General features: G+C 43.0%; 1 protein-coding gene across 1 annotated transcript in view; it reads left to right on the top strand.

Annotated features, from left to right (window-relative positions):
- Nucleotides 1–4,803: 4,803 nt before the first annotated feature.
- The window catches only part of LOC127574338 (serine incorporator 1-like), a 68,899-nt gene continuing 56,851 nt past the window's right edge, over nt 4,804–16,851 (top strand). The window contains exons 1-2 of the mRNA XM_052023268.1: nt 4,804–4,920; nt 16,562–16,723. Coding sequence (XP_051879228.1) covers nt 4,885–4,920; nt 16,562–16,723 — 198 coding nt within the window. The 5' untranslated portion in view covers nt 4,804–4,884. The remainder of the gene's footprint in view (nt 4,921–16,561; nt 16,724–16,851) is intronic.

The raw sequence follows: 16,851 nt of genomic DNA, 5'->3' as shown, positions 1-16,851 counted from the left end.
CTTTGACAATTATTTCTCATGTAATATTATTAGGATTATTCAAATTGCCTTTAAATTGATGATATAAATAGGGAGTAAAATTTTATTCACAGGTTTATTGTTTAACGTTTTCATTTTAGAGAAGACAACACAATTTCATTTGCATTTTTACTTAATTCAGAATTCAGCTGCAATCAAAGGTTTAATCAGGGTACATTTTAGTTTTAATTTAATGGTTAACATGGTATAAACTCACACTAATGCCATCTTGTGGTTATTTAGACAAAATCTTAAAATGGCCTCACATAATACTTGAATATTTGTGATGTTTGTCTAATATCATTATATATCATTTGTTCAGTATTCAACAGATAATTTAATATTCTTAGTACCCTGACAATATAAATAACACTGAAACATTTGTTAGAATGAGTAAGCTATTAGATGATTTTGCACAGACCTACAGTTCCTACATCTTTAAGCTATCTTCCCAAAAGATTTTCCTGTTGATTTTGTGCACTAATATCAAGACAGAAAATATTCTTATAATGAAGTCATCAGCTGATTGAGTGATTAGGTTATGGCGTATTATTTCATTACATATTCAGAAGTGGATTTTTTTGCATTCATGACAAAAAGGTCACTTCTATAATGGAGAAGTTGGTATGACAATGGAGTTTTCTATCTTGTGCCATTGAGGGAATCTCATTAACCAAAATATTATGCCTCAATATGCACCACTTCTGTGTTTCAAGTCAACCTGCATAAAACATTAAGGCTTATCTTGGACAGCTGGTGGTACAGGCTGCTTAAAAATACAGAGCCCTGTCACAATTTTGTACATTTCGCTGAGATCACATCTCATTCTTCAAAACTTAAGAGAGCATAGACCCAGACTGTTTAAAATATCACCTCAAATGACAATTCCGTCACCTCAGAGATCAATCTGGTACATCCATTTTGTTGCAAGGATATCCTTCCTGAGGGTAAGGAAACCAGATCTGTACACAATATTCCAGAGCCTTATGTAATTAGAGCAAAGTGCCTCGAATATTTCACTTTTGTTCTCCTTAATAAAAAAAGCCCTTAGAAAAGCTGCCATGATTGTCGTCTGTCAATAGTTCCAAAGAGAAGCTGTGGATGGAGGAAAGGGGTTCAAGACCTGAATATATTAGATATTGAAAATTGGCTGCTAGTTTTTGAGAAGAAATTGCACCTCCCTTGATTTCAGAATTAATTCAGTATTCTGAAACAAAAACTTACAAATGAGGCACACCTTTCAACAACTTATCCTCAAAAAACAAAAAAGTTGTTTTTGCTCCTTCATTAATTCTATTCTTTGCTACTAATTCTACCTTCCTTGAAAGCCACCTACTCAGACAGAATGAGTCTGTGTTTTCTGTCCCATTTAGGACTTTAAACCCTATTCATCCCATCACCAATATAGTCACTGGCAGACGGCAAAGGTGGGAATCGAGCTTTGCCTCCTTCCAAACACGTGAAGTTTTTTTTTCTCTCTTGTAGGGATCTTTATAAGCTATTTAAAGTGAAGTTAACAATTAAAAAAAATTAAATATTTTAAATGATAAAAAGTGTAAAGTTAATTAAATGCTCATTAAAATAATTACAAATCAACCAGAACAAATAATAAATTGTAACAAAAAAAGTAGTCAAATAATTGGACAACAAGACCACTTAACTTCATTGTTTTCCAGCTGAGAGCCCCATTGAAATGAATGGGGTCTCCAATTCTACCACAGGCACATTGACATAGGATGAAACAGGCTGAGTCTCAGCAAGACTGGCCTCTGCATTTCGATTCCTTGTGGAAACCAACACTGGAGTGAAGTGACAGATGCAGCAACATCTCTCAATGTGTCTACAATTTTCATCAGGTCTGTGTAAGTCCAGGGCATATCTGTAAGGGTTAAAAGCAAAAAAAAATGCTGGAAGCAGTCAGCTGCTCAGGCATCACCTGTGGAAAGAGAAGCAGAATTAAAATTTCAGGTCAAAGACTGTATGAGGTGAGATATCTTTATTAGTCACTTGTACATCAAAGCACTTAGTGAAATGCATCTGGGGGCAGCCCGCAAGTGTTGCCACGCTTCCAGCGCCAACATAGCATGCCCACAACTTCCTAACCGGTACGTCTTTGGAATGTGGGAGGAAACTCACGCAGACATGGGGAGAACGTACAAACTCCTCACAGACAGCAGCTGGAATTGAACCCGGGTCGCTGGCGCTGCAAAGCATTACGTTAACCGCTACACTACTGTGCCTGCCCCTGCATGTCAGAACTGAGGAGAGAAAACAGGTTAATTTTTAAGCTACAGAGAGGTAGAAAGGAGAGTGGAATGGTTAGGACATAGGAAATATCTTTAATACGGTGGGGCCAGAATTGCCAGGATAATAAGATATTGATGAAGCTATCTAGTTAGTATATTAATTAGAGCACTTAAAGAGAGAGCAAAAACAAACAAAGGGACATGCACAGGGTATGAAATGTAGATCAAAGCTTTAGGAAACATCCAGCAGAACCAGCAACGCCACTGGAGGAAGAAAAACTATTACAGATGGGTAACCTAGAGTAGAACTGGACAGTTCTGATACAAACAGAAAAAGCAAGTTACTTAAATGTTGATATGGTAAAGTATAATTACTTCTGAAATATCCTTGGCACAAAGTGAGGGGGTGAAATTTCAAGAGCAAATAATGGAAACAACTGTATAGATCTATTTTCATCTCTTACCTCAATATTTTTTTCAAATTAAACATATCATATATTAAGAAGTTTCTTTGAATCTCTACTTAAATTGAATCTCCTGTCTCTATTTGAATAAAAAATACAAATAGAAATGCGATTTCTCTTTTTGAGAAAAAGTAATGCTTTGGAATTTGAACATCAACAAAGCACATAAGACATGTATAATATAATCAGTGCTGTTTGGCATGATAGAACTGGATTTCTGTTTTATTTGCCTTACAAGATATGGCCCTTTTGAAAAGAAAAACTTTTTAAATCTGCCTTGTGGCTTTCTTCAGATATTTATTTATTAGTCACATGTACATTGAAACACACAGTGAAATGCATCTTTTTGGTTGTGTCTTCAGCTAAACAAAACAGAATTATAGGCTGAAGGCAAATATACACTTCTATAAACCTTCTCCAACAGAATCCAAAACTGAAATACAGTTCAAGTGTATGCATTGGGTGGTCTGGAATGTTATTGTCCATTTTTTTAGTCTTGCTAATCCAAAATGTGTGATTTTTTAAAATGTTTCAACCTTTAAATAACAGAAAGGAAAAATTAGTTACTGAGAAAATATAATTTTTTTCAATGTTTGCGGTGCTTCCCTTGATTTAACTTTATTGTATGTTTCTCTTGTCTGTTAATTTAGAATATTTTGCTTCCCTCAATATCACTAATCAGATCCTGACGATGCAGAAAGACCTAGACAACCTACAGGGATGAGCTGATAATCGTTGTGTAAAGTTTGTACCAGTGCCAGACAATAACCAGCACCAACTAGGAAGAATCTAACATCCTGCCCATTCAACACATTGACATTGTTGAAGTCCTCCCATCATTAACCTGCTAGGAATCACCATTGATAAAAATTTAACAGGTCTGGCCACATGAATACTGTAGTGGTTCCAAGAGCAGGTATTGGGTAGCCTGCAGCAACAGACTGGCCTTCTGACTCCACAACATCTTTCTACCATCTGTAATATATTGGTTAAGAATATGATGGAATATTCTCCACTTGCACTAAGAAACCAACTGTTGGATCAGTTGAGTTCCAGCACTGCACATCAGGTTTGCAGCTTGTACTGCCTGCAAGATGCACTGCAGGTATTCATCAAGGCTTCTTCAACAGGACCTCCCAAACCTATGACCTCTGTCACATGGAAGAGCCAGGAGAGTGAAGATGTTGTATAACCATCAGTACTTCACTACAACTTCCCTTCAAGTCACATGACATCCTGACTTGGAAATCTATTCTTCAATGTGGCAGGATCAGAACTTGGCCTGGAACTCTCCACCCAATAAGATTGTGGAAATAACTTCACCATGTGGAGTGTAGTGGCTCAAGAAGGTAGCTCATCGCCACCTTCTCAAGGAAAATTCTGGCTTTGCAGCAATACCTACAATCTGTGAATGAATGAATGAATGAATAAATAAATAGATACAACAGAACTGTATCAGATGGCATTTATACAGCACTCTTAGCATACCAAGAATCCTAAGACACTTCATAGGAAAGTTATCAAACAAAAATTTGACACTGAGCCATACAAGGTGATAAGGAGATAGGTCTGACTGATGAAATATATGTTGGGAATTTCAGAGCAGGTGGGTTTTTGGTTCCCAATGGTGCATTGATTAAAATGAAGGATGGAAATAAATATTAACCTTGCCAGCAAATCCAGATCCCAAGTATGAATTTTAAAAAATACTTCCCAGCAATTAAACAATTTAAAGGAACTTTGGGACATATCTGAGTTACATTGTTGGCCTTTTAATGATAATGTAAAAGCATAGCAGACTGGTCATTTTTCAAATTGAGGAGAGGAGGTAGTGGGGATGTTTTTAAAGACGCCCACGATTAAGTTAAATGCTCAGAAGGAGAAGCTGAAAACTAAGCATTCATACGCATCTATACACATTAAAACCCGCCCCCCCCCAAAAAAAAGTGGTTCTATTTGTTCTTCTGCGGTCACTATTCGCATTATTCGAGGAGGGTGGTGGTGTAAGATTTCTTTCTGGGGTGAGGGGGTGGAAGATTTCTTTTTGTGCGATCAGGAAAGCTGCTCTCAGTTTACAGTGGCAAGGGGACAGGGGCTCACACCTGGCTGACGTCAGGAGGCGCCGGCTCGCACAGTCGCTGCCAGACTGCAACAACATGGGCTGGCGTCTGGTCACCACCGTCAGCAGCTGGGTGAGCACACGGGGATAGCGCAGTCGCCTCTGCCTCTCGGAGCCCGGGCTCAGGCAGCAAGAGGGGCGAGGGAAAGGTTTGCAAACGTGCGGTGTCCCAGTTTAGAGGCATTTAATTTCTGATACTTATTGTGTGTGTGTGTGTGTGCGCGGTGTATGGGTGGTGGGCTTCTGTGCGTGGCGCGTGTATGGTGTTGGTGTGATGTAGTGTGTGTGGGGTGTGGATCTCTATGTGTGGATGTGTGTGTGTGGGGGGGTGTGGATGTGTGTATATTGGTGTATGTGGGGTGTGAATCTCTATATGTGTGTGGGGTGTGGATGTGTGTATATCAGTGTGTGTGGGGTGTCTGGATGTATGCGTTGGTGTGTGTGTGGGGGGTGTGGATGTGTGTGTGTATGTGTGTGGTGTGTGTATCGGTGTGTGAGTGTGGAGCTGTGTGTGGGGTGTGTGGATGTATGAGGTGGTGTGTGTATGTATGGGGGTGTGGATGTGTGTGTATGGGTGTGTGGATGTGTGTGTATGGGTGTGTGAGTGTGCGGCTGTGGGTGTGTGTGGGGGTGTGGATCTGTGTGTGAGTGTGGGGCTGTAGATGTTTGTGTATGGGGGTGTGGATGTGTGTGTATGGGTGTGTGAGTGTGCGGCTGTGGGTGTGTGTGGGGGTGTGGATCTGTGTGTGAGTGTGGGGCTGTAGATGTTTGTGTATGGGGGTGTGGATGTGTGAGTGTGGGGTGTGGGTGTGTGTATCACTGTGTGTATGTGTGTGTGTGAATGTGTGAGTATAGGTGTGGGGAGGTGTGGATGTGTGTGTATCATTGTGTGAGTGTGGGGTGTGGATGTGTGTGAGCTGCTGTGTGTATAGGAGCTCTGTGAGTGTGGTGTCTGTGTTACTGTGGAAGTGTCGGTGTGTGTGTTGGAGGTGAGGGTGACTAAGCTGGGTGTGGGCAGTGTGAGGGGACGCGCTCTTCCTTGAAGTCAGCTGTCTCTTGTGGCGGAACACTAATGAATGGGGATGGCGGGGGTGGGCAGATGGAGGTAGCCAAATTTTCAAAATCGAACATATATCGGAAGATGAGGATCATAAATGCTTTCTTTTTGTTGGTGGAGTTGGGTTATTTATTAATTTTATTCTGTGACACTATTCTATGGTGTCCATTTGAGCATTTCTACCTTCCCCCTGTGCACCTCGAACTGGTTTTTCCAGCCAACAGCTGCTCGGTTAGCGCCGAGTTCACCCACAGGAGTGAACAGATCCGTTTTCAATGTCAAGATTATTTTTATGGTCAGATTTACATTATTTAAATGCAGTTACCCATCTGTATTCTCATGACTTACTGAACTTAATGCACTGATTGATTTGGCAGCTTCGGTCACCCAGTGGTGTCAGATGCAGCGTTTTTGAAACCGAAATGAAATTCCGATGCGACTGCTTCGACGTTCTTTTGTGTTTGTATATCCGATTATACAGAACAGGACAATAACAAACAGGGGACCTCATCACACTTGCCGGGACAGCTGCTGTAGCGTTTGGGATGACAGTATAATGTTTACTTACATCTCGCACCTCTCCGTCTTATTTTCCATCCGCTTTCTCCAGGTCTTCTATGCCTCCTCCGCCTGTTCCCCTTCACATCCGCTGGACTTTGTTTCTCACCTTGATCCACCCTTTACTTCAAAAATAAATTTTATTCATAATAAAAATATATACAGAGGAAGAAACGGTGCAAAACACTTTTACATTCATGGTCCTTACATTCAGTAGTGTAAACTTTTTAAAGAAAAACAGACAGCACCATGCCACTTGTGTGGCCCCCTGAGGTGATAGGCCCTTTTCATTGTCGGAGGGGCTTTCCCACCCAACTCTGCCCCTCCGTGTGCGGTAGCGGAAGGAGCCCAGACTGTGGTCCTTCCCCAAGAGACTTGGCATTGGCCGCACCGAGCTTTAGTGCATCCCTCAGCACATACTCCCGCAGCCTGGACTGTGCCAGTCAGCAGCATTCCCTTACGGACATCTCGCGGTACTAGAAGACCAACTGGTTTCGGGCAGACCAAAGGGCATCTTTCACCTAGCTGATGACCTTCCAGCAGCACTTGATGTCCATCTGGGTGTGTGTCCCCGGGAACAGCCTGTAGATCGGAGACTCCCCTGTCACGCAGCTGCTGGGGATGAACTGGGACACGGACCCTTGCATCTGTCTCCACACCCTCTCTGCAAATCCACAGTCTGCAGAGAGGTGGGTGACCGTCTCTTCCCCACCGCAGCTGCCCCGAGGGCATCCTGAATTGGGGATGATATGTCATCTGTACAGGAAGGATCTGACCGTGAGGGACCCTTTCATCGCCAGCCAAGCGATGTCTTAGTGCCCCTTGGTGCTTTCTGCCAGATGGTTGGACAGTCTTCTCAGGGAACCATCCCACCATATCCATAGTGACCCTGTCCTGCAGTATCTGCAGGATGTTCCGCGCTGACTGCTGCCTGATGGACTTGTGGTCAAAGGTGTTTACTTGCAAGAACTCTTCCACAATGGACAGGTAGTGCAGCAACATCCAGCTGACTGGGACATTGCATGGTAACGGGGCCAGGCCTATCTTCTGCAACACCAGAGACAGATAAAACCTCAGCACATAGCGGCACTTGGTGCCTACGTACTTTGGATCCACACACTGCCTGATACAGCCACACATAAAGGTGGTCATCAGGATGAGGGCAAAATTGAGTACACTTTTGCCCCCATTCTCTGGGGACTTGTACATTGTGACCCATCGGACTTGCTTCGTTTGGAACTCCAGATGAACTGGAAGATGTCTTGGGTGATTACCAAGGCAGAGGGGTGGGGAAGAGGCCATGCCTGCACCAAGTACAATTGCCCTGAGAGCACTTCACACCAGTTATTGACAGAAAACGCTATTTCCACAGACCCAATTTTTGTTTTACTTTCCCAATCGGCTCCAAGCCAATTCTTGTTACACACCTCAGCCCCTCTGAACCAGATCCACAGCACCTTCAGGTAGTCAGACCTGATGGTGAAGGGGACATTGGATCGGTCGGGCCAGTTACCGAAGAGCATGGCCTCGCTCTTCCTACGGTTGACTCTGGCCCCTGATGCCAACTCGAACTGGTCGCAGATGCTGATCAATCTGCGAACTGACTGTTGGTCCAAGCAGAAGATGGCGACATCGTCCATATACAGGGGGGTTTTGACTTGTGTGCCTCCACTGCCTGGCAACATCACCCCTCTTATGCTCTCGTCCTTCCTGATGGATTTGGCAAAGGTTCTATGCAGCACACAGACAAGACAGGGGAGAGTGGACGACCCTGCCTGACTTCAGACTTGATGCAGAAACTATCTGTCTCCCACCCATTGATTTGAACTGCACCATGGATATTTGTGCAGAGCAGTTCGATCCAGTTTCTGATTCCCTCCCCAAAACCCATTTTGGAGAGCACGTCCAACATGTACGTGTGTGATATCCTGTCGAAGGCCTTCTCCTGGTCCAAGCTGACCAGGCAGGCACCCACCCCTCTATCCTGCACATAGGCGATGGTATCCCTGAGCACTGCAAGGCTGTCCAGCCTGGTACAGTACAGGTTTGGTCTGGGTGGATCATCTGTCCCAGAGTGGTTGGCAATGGCCTTGACAGGATCTTATAGTTCACATTCAACAGTGAAATGGGTCTCCAATTCTTGATGTCCTCCCTCTCCCCTTTCTGCTTGTTGATGAGGGTGATGATACCCTTCCTCATGGAGTCTGACATGCTGCCAGCCAGAAGCATAGCATTGTACACTTCCAGCAGGTCCGGGTCCATCAGTCCCACAGAACCAAGTACAACTCAGCTGGTAAGCCATCGCTTCCGGAGTTTTATTCGTGCCAAGGGAACAGATAGAGCCAGCCAGTCAGCTCTTCCAGGATCAGTGGCAGATCCAGACTCTTCGGCTTGCTATTGTCTACACCTCCGTGATAGAGGACGGGTAGTTCTGGGAGGCTGTGTTGTCTGTAGCCTTTCTGTCATACTGAACGCCATAGAAGGATCTGCAGATCCTCAATATGTCTGTGAGGATGTTACTGAGCCATCCTCTTCCTTAAAGCTGTGGATCACAGAGCTCCCCCTGTGAACCTTTTGGAAGAAAAAGCTCCTGATCTTTCCCTCCCTGCTGCGCTCCTCCACCTGCTGGTGCAGTGAGTGGGGACCTGCTGAGGGGAAGCCTTCTCCCATATTCGTGGGGGTGACAACAGTTTCTAAATGAGTAAACTGACTTCTAACGCTGAGTTTCCTGGACACACATTGTTGAAGGGGGAGCTAAAACACAGGTAGGTTAAATTTGTGTTCTGGGTGACATCCTGTGTGGCAACTAAGAGACTCCCCTTCATCCTGCCGCTGTGATGTTTGACAAGTACCCTGCAAGTAGATAAACAGGCGTCAGATTAAAGCCTCAAGGTTTTGCCAGCAAGCTTAGTTGTGGGTTAAGGGTGGTGCGGTGGTGTCCCTGGATGCCCCAGAGAGGGACCACCCAGAGGCAACTCATACTTGTGAGTTCCCTTAGGATCATTTCTTCTTTCCAAGACCTATAAAGACATTTCAACACTTTTGAGGGGCTCTGAAGTGATCTTACCCTTGGTATAATCTATCTTTGGCAAAGGATCTGAATTAATCTGATTAATAATATCTATCACCAGAAATAAGCCTCACTCTAGGCCCTTTCTAAGTGGTTGGGAGACAGATGGCTATTACCATTTGTCAACATTTGTTAAGATCCTCCTGAGATCCCCATCTTTACAGAAGCCAGTCTCCAGCCAATTCGACTCATTCCATGTATTATCATTAATTGCTGAGAACACTTGATACAGCAGAGGTGCGTGACCAGACAACATCCCAGCTACAGTAATGAAAGCCTGCACTCCAGAACTAGCTGCACCCCCATTTAAGCTGTTACAGTTACAACACTGGTCCAGAAGGTTAACTCATTTGCCATTCAGGATGAAGTAGTCAATTGGATTCAAGGTTGGCTTAGCAGGAGAAGCCAGAGAGTAGTAATAGATGGTTATCTCTCCGATTGGAGACCTGTGACTAGCGGTGTGCCACAGGGATCGGTGCTGGGTCTGTTGTTATTTATCATCTATATTAATGATTTAGATGATAATGTAATAAACTGGATCAGCAAATTTGTGGATGACACCAAGATTGTGGGTGTAGTGGACAGCGAGGAAGGCTATCAAAGCTTGCACAGTGATCTGGACCAGCTGGGAAAGTGGGCTGAAAAATGGCAGATGGAATTTAATGCAGACAAGTGTGAGGTGTTGCACTTTGGGAGGACAAACCAGGGTCAGACTTACACGTTGAATGGTAGTGCACTGAGGTGTGCGGTAGAACAAAGGGACTTGGGAATACAGATCCATAGTTCCTTAAAAGTGGCATCGCACGTAGACAGGGTTATAAAGAGAGTTTTTGGCACATTGGCCTTCATAAATCAGGACATTGAGTACAGGACTTGAGATGTTATGTTGAAATTGTGTAAGACATTGGTGAGGCCAAACTTAGAGTATTGTGTGCACTTCTGGTCACCTACCTATAGGAAAGATATCAATAAATTTGAAAGAGTGCAGAGAAAATTTACACAGATGTTGCCAGGACTTGAGGACCTGAGTTACAGGGATAGGTTGAATAGGTTAGGACTTTATTCCCTGAAGCGCAGGAGAATGAGGGGAGATCTTAAAGAAGTATACAAAATTATGAGGGGTGTAGATAGGGTGAATGCATGCAAGCATTTTCCTCTCAGGTTGTGTGAGACTAGAACTAGAGGTTGTAGGTTTAGGGTGAAAGGTGAAATATATAAAGGGAATCTGAGGAGGAACTACTTCACTCAGAGGGTGGTGCGAGTGTGGAACGAGCTGTCAACAGAAGTGGAGGATGCGGGTTCAATTGTGACATTTAAGAGAAATTTGGATAGGTACATGGATGAGAGAGGTATGGAGGGATATGGTCCGGGTGCAGGTAGATGGGACTAGGCAGAAAACCAGGCTGTCATGGACTAGATGGGCTGAAGGGCCTGTTTCTGTGCTGTAGTGCTCTATGACTCTATTTACCTAACAATGTGGAAAATTGCCCATGAATATCCGGTTTCCAAAAGACTGGACAAATCCAATCCAACTAATTCCTATCACCCCATTTGCCTGGACGAGTGCAGTTCCAACAACTCTCAAGAACCTCGACACTGGAGCCCACTTGATTGGCACTCCGTCTACCACCAAGCACAATGGGCTGCAGTCAGCTACAAAAGACACTACAGTTACCAACCCTGGCTGCTCCAACACCACCTCCCAAAGCCCGTGATCTCCACAATGAAGAAGCACGGGGGCAGCAAGTGCATGGTACTGCCACCACCTGCCACTTCATCTCCAAGCTGCACACCATTCTGACTTGGAAGCATATCACCAGTCCTTCATCGTTATTGGGGCTAAATCCTGGAACTTCACACTTCATGCACTTCCTCTGTAGCTGTGACCCTTTATTCTGCATCCTGTATTTTACCTTGTACTACCTCTATGCACGGTATAATGAATTGATCTGTATGAACGATAATGCAAGACAAGTTTTTCACTGTACCTCGGTACAAGTGACAATAATAAACCAATTCCAATTCCAACAACAACACTGATGGAGTGCCTTCGCCGGCAGGACAACAGTGGTTCAAGAAGGCAGAACACCACCAGATTCTCAGGGACAGATAAAGATGGTAGTAACTGCTGGCCTTGCCACTGATATCCAGATCACAGAATATGAACCAAAATATTAAGTGGAACAGAAACACACTTACCCGGAAATTCTGTTTCATGGAGATGTTTTTCAGCATAATTGAAAATTGATTTTCCCAGAATGAAATGTAATGAACGATTCTGGGTCATTTCACATTCTGTTGAAAGTTGGACCAAGCATTTCACTAGAAAGGTGCGCTCTTGTGTGCCTGACATGATTTCTGCATCAGTTGAGCAGAGGATGATGCCATTCCTGTGCAAAGACCATTTTGGGGCATTGCTGGGGAACTCAGATGTTGTCGATCTGGTAGCGAACATGACATCACGTCGCAGTGCTGCATTGGGACCCTATAGTGTAAGTCCCTTGTTTACGTTGAAACCTCTGCCTCATGGTCTGGGACAGGTCATCCCCAGGTTACAGCAGGGCTCCGTTCCTGTGAATAATTTGTACCCCAAACATCCGCAAGTCAGAAATGCAGTCGCGGACTGAGTTCCCAGGTGGCAGAAGATGCCTACAGATCCACAGCAGCCAGCAAGTCCATCCCACTGGTCTCCCAAACGCTCGTTCGTATGTATGGGCTGTACATAAATTGGGCGCGAGGACCTGGACTGTTGCAACCCTGCGGCCTGCCAACTGAACACCACCTCACGACGTCACTTCTCAGCTTGCTTGGTTCCTGACTCCACTACTCAGATTTACCTGAACATCTTTCACTGACACCTCTTAGTTGTTCCTTATCCAGTGATACCCCTGTGCTCCTGATGAAGGCACTGATCTCCAACCACATGCACCCCTCTGACCCAGGACCTATCTGATCGCTGCCCCTCAGCCTTCTGTTCTTGCTCCCTGATTCCTCCTCTCACATCCCTGGTAAAAGGGAGCATCGTCCCACCGCACCCTAACCCACCACCAGTGCTCCAAGTATAAAACGTGAAAATTTCAACATTAGAGTCCCAGGTCTTGAACCTCAGGTGCTACTGAAATTTACTATTGGGATTTATAACTAAAATGGGCTCTGGTGGTTTACTGTAAATCCTATCTAGTTTGAATGCATAGATTGCAGTCTCTTTCACATTCCTATTCTTTCAGTTCAATTTGCACCCAGTGTTGGAATCAATGGAACTGATTGTCATCTACAGGTTAATCCATGTTAAATGAATTAATAACAGCTTAGCTCATCTGAAAGATCTTGTGTAAGGCAAATTCAGTTCTCCACATAAACTAATTTGAGTAATTGTTTACAATTACAGGTGTAAACTCAGATCTCGTTAAAGAAAAATTATAGGTAGATGAAGTTTAAAGGATGTCATGATTAAAAGGCAATGTTGCAGTGGAGAAAAGGAAGCAGGCTTTTGGCAAGCTTTAAAAGCAGTTCATTGCACCAGAAGCCTTCACAAAGCAGAGAGAGCTGATGTTTAAGAAATGGCAGCACTAGCAACAACTTGCATTTCACATGCAAAAGAAAATGTGGCATCAATCACCGAATAAGTTAAGAAAGGTAACAAAGCTTGGTCAAAGACTTTCGTCAAGAAATTGCTTTAAACCAATTGTGTTTTGGCAGCATTCTATCTCATCCTAACACTGTGAAAGTTGCAAGAAAAGCACAAACTTCAATTGCAAAGTTCACAGGACTGTTTGGTTTCCCAGTATAACTCCATGCTGAAACTGACATTGCTGGGATCAGTACATTATTCCCAGTTGAGGTATTGCAAGTTCTTGCAGTTGTCTGCGTGTGGCCCAGCAGATTGGACCTTTGTAGCCAGATCTTAAGGGGACATATTACAAACCACACTCTTCCAGATACAGGAGAGTGTTGCTGTTGAATGAATGGATACTTCAATGATGGGATGAGGTGGGAGAGTATTGCCAGGGGATCAGAAGGATCTGGACAGTCTATTGAAGAACAATACCTACAGGAGGCCTTCCAGGACTAAAGCCAGGTGCTCCTACAGGAAGTTGACAGGGAGACCCCTTTAAAGACATGAGTACAATCCATGAATGCTTGAACCTTGGGGAAGTTGGCTGTGCAATCAGCTCTTCCAGCTCCTGTGGGCTGAAGGAAAAGTAGATGAAATTTCTTCTTGATTATAGATATTTTGTGACCTCCTTAATACATAAACGAGCAGCATAATCTGTAATGTGACAGAGGTTAATTATAGGAACCTGGAATGATCCTGAGGCAAGGCAGCTAAAGGTGACCATGACCCAAAATTCCATGGGCAAAACAATGTGGGCACGTAGTTGTATCTAAAGTCTTTGGGAGTCACAGATCTAGGGAGGACAAAAAATGTAGTTTCAGAGTTGGCCCTTTAAATAGCATAGATTCAGGGAACAGGATAGGTTAAACAGTTTGTTCTGTGTGTAGGAATTTTTATTTTTCAGACCAGTGAGCCTGAGGTCTCACTGCAGATGAATTTTGCATGTTGCATTACTGTGCACCCCACATTGAGATGTTTTACACCAGAACAAAAAGTATTAGGGCAAATGAAAATCCTGCCACAAAATGAGGACACAAATATCCTGATGATTAGATCTCAGAAATGTGTGAATTTTGCTCTGCTTAAGTTGTTTTTCAACAGTACAACACTTTTATTTTCAGGGTCATGTGAATGACTGTGTAACGCATTAGCTTTAATAGGCAAAGGAACACGTAGAGGGGTAAGAGGTTTGTGAGATGAGATTATAAACCTGGTGGTGTTAGAGGTGCGAGGTGGATATATACTGGAAGAGATTAGAGACAAAGACCACAGTTTAAAGGCATAGATGAAAATTTTAAATTTGGGTGATTCAGGAAATGGAAGTCAATGTTCCCAAGAACTATAGGCAATATTGGCTATAGTTGAGGCAAGTACTGGGAAATTGAGAGGTTTGGCATTCAGTGTGATTCAGTGCGATTGAATCTGAATCAGCCAATGAACTGGCAGAGCTAAGTATGGAAATGGATAAAAAGCATTAAGGATACAAGATGCAGAAAAGTAATAGAACTCTCAGTACCTTTCCCAAGCTGTTAAAAATTGTGCACTTTCCACTTATTTTCCTGCATACTCAAAACTCCCAACCATATCATTTTTCTCACCTGATTATACAGGGACAGTAAATAAAAACACAATTGATGCTGAATAAGGTGCTAATTCTCTAAATGTGATCTGTGGGTTGTTAGTATTTACATCCCTTTAGTCTGTCTATGCCGTCAAATATGTAATCCCAGAGGCTGCCACTTGTGAGGTGTCTATTGGTGAAAGGAAATTAAGACATATGGGAGAAGGGGCCCAAGTTGGCTTCGTTACAGGCTATGCCACTTTGGCATCTGGGAGAACTGGCAGGTACACTCATCAATCCTACAAATATATGAACAGAAGATGAAGCAAGAGCAACCACTTAATCCAAATAACTTCACAAGCATTTGTAGATCATTTAGCTACACTACCCTCTGAGTGCCAGATGAACAGAGAAAGGTAACTGGCTGATTCACGGTTAAATCTGGGAAACTCCTCTCAGTCCTTAAGGCAAAACATGAAGGTATAGAAATCATGATTGTTCATGATGCATTACAAGCTCAACTGTCTATAACGTGGTTTCTGCAGCTGGAACACTTTGAGATATATTAACTAAATAGTCTTAACAACACTTTTACCAGGTCTCAGCAATTTATTCATGAAGGTGATGACACTGATTCAAGAAATATATTCTGGCGTTTATGTTATATCTTGGCTTTTACCTTTGATATGGATATCCTTTAGGACTTTTATCAATATCTAATAGAAAGACTTGGTCTCATTTAGCACCTTTCATGTCCCAAAGTACTTTACAGCTAATGAAAGACATTTTTTCTTTAAAAGAAGCATGTCAGCCAGTTTGCATGGAGCAATCTTCCAGGTAACTGTTTCTGTGATGTCAAAGGACTGACGTTGTCCACGACAATGAAGAAAACATAATTGTTCTTCTTTGATATAGTGCCATGGAACCTTTTGCCTCCACTTAACAGTGGGCAAGATTTCATTCAGAAAGCAGTATCTTCAAGAGTGCAGCAGCCCCTCAGTACTGCACTGCAGTGTCAACATAGAATTTCTGAAGCCATAAGCATTAACTAAGCTAACATATTTCAAGTAAACTTTCTCATCTGCTGTTCTGTAATGTCATCATCATGATTTCAATTATTTACTTCTAAGCTTACATTTATCCGAAGTGCTTCCAGATGGAGGCTCCCACCTACCATTACTGCTGTGGAAATTGTATGTATCACTCATCTGAGTTTCTGACTATGTGCTCTCTACCAGTGGGACTTCTGGTTGTCAATGTAAGATTACAAAGTGATCTCTTCGGTGTTATTGTAGTTGCTCTCCTTTATACGATTTTCTGGCATCTGATGTTATTCTCTGTCTGTAGATTTTATAGTAATAACCTCAGGTCATATCCTGCTCATTTCAAAACTAACTGGACTGCATCCAATTCCCTTTTTATTTAAAAGCTTGTCATATCCTCAGCAAGCCTGCGTTTTGCCAAATAAAATAAAAATTCTTCAAGCATATTATATTTCTCCAATGCTGCCTACTAGGACTTCTGGCTCCTGAAGTCAACTATGATGCCTTGCAACTTTAATACTGGGTTCAAATCCAGGTCAGGATATAAATGCACTGGCATAGTTAGAAAGTTGCTGGAAAACCCCATACATTTCACTAGTTATGTAGCAGTTTTTGTTTGGCTTTGGATATTCAGCTGTTCACTGCTTTCCTGAGCAACAGCCATGTTTTGTATTTGCTTATATTTTAAAATTTCTTATTCTGGTTAAATGTTTTGCATTTGTTCCAATCTTGGATGGGAACTTGCTACAACGCTAGGTTACAGAGTTATTTATGCTATGTTAAAATTAACTTTACCTTCCTGTTTACAGATCCCATGTCTGTGCAGTAGTGCTCCATGCCTGGTGTGCTCATGTTGTCCAACTGGGAGAACTTCAATTGTAACACGATTGGTGTATACAACTATTTTATTAATTGGTACATCTGTTGCTGGCATCATGCTTGTACCTGGAGTGGAAGATCAATTGAGGAAGGTATGGTGCAGGCTCATACTTGTAAATAATAAGCTAATTGTCTGAAATGGTAGAAGATGGAGGAAATTATCCCAAGCTGTTTGTTAAAAGGAGAATGGAGTTCATGAAAGTGGTTAGCAAATTGCCCA

This window comes from Pristis pectinata, chromosome 9 (genome assembly GCF_009764475.1).
Source record: "Pristis pectinata isolate sPriPec2 chromosome 9, sPriPec2.1.pri, whole genome shotgun sequence".
In the NCBI taxonomy this organism is placed as follows: Eukaryota; Metazoa; Chordata; class Chondrichthyes; order Rhinopristiformes; family Pristidae; genus Pristis; species Pristis pectinata.
Note: the sequence above shows the minus strand (reverse complement) of the source record. Positions and strands in the feature narration are given on the sequence as shown.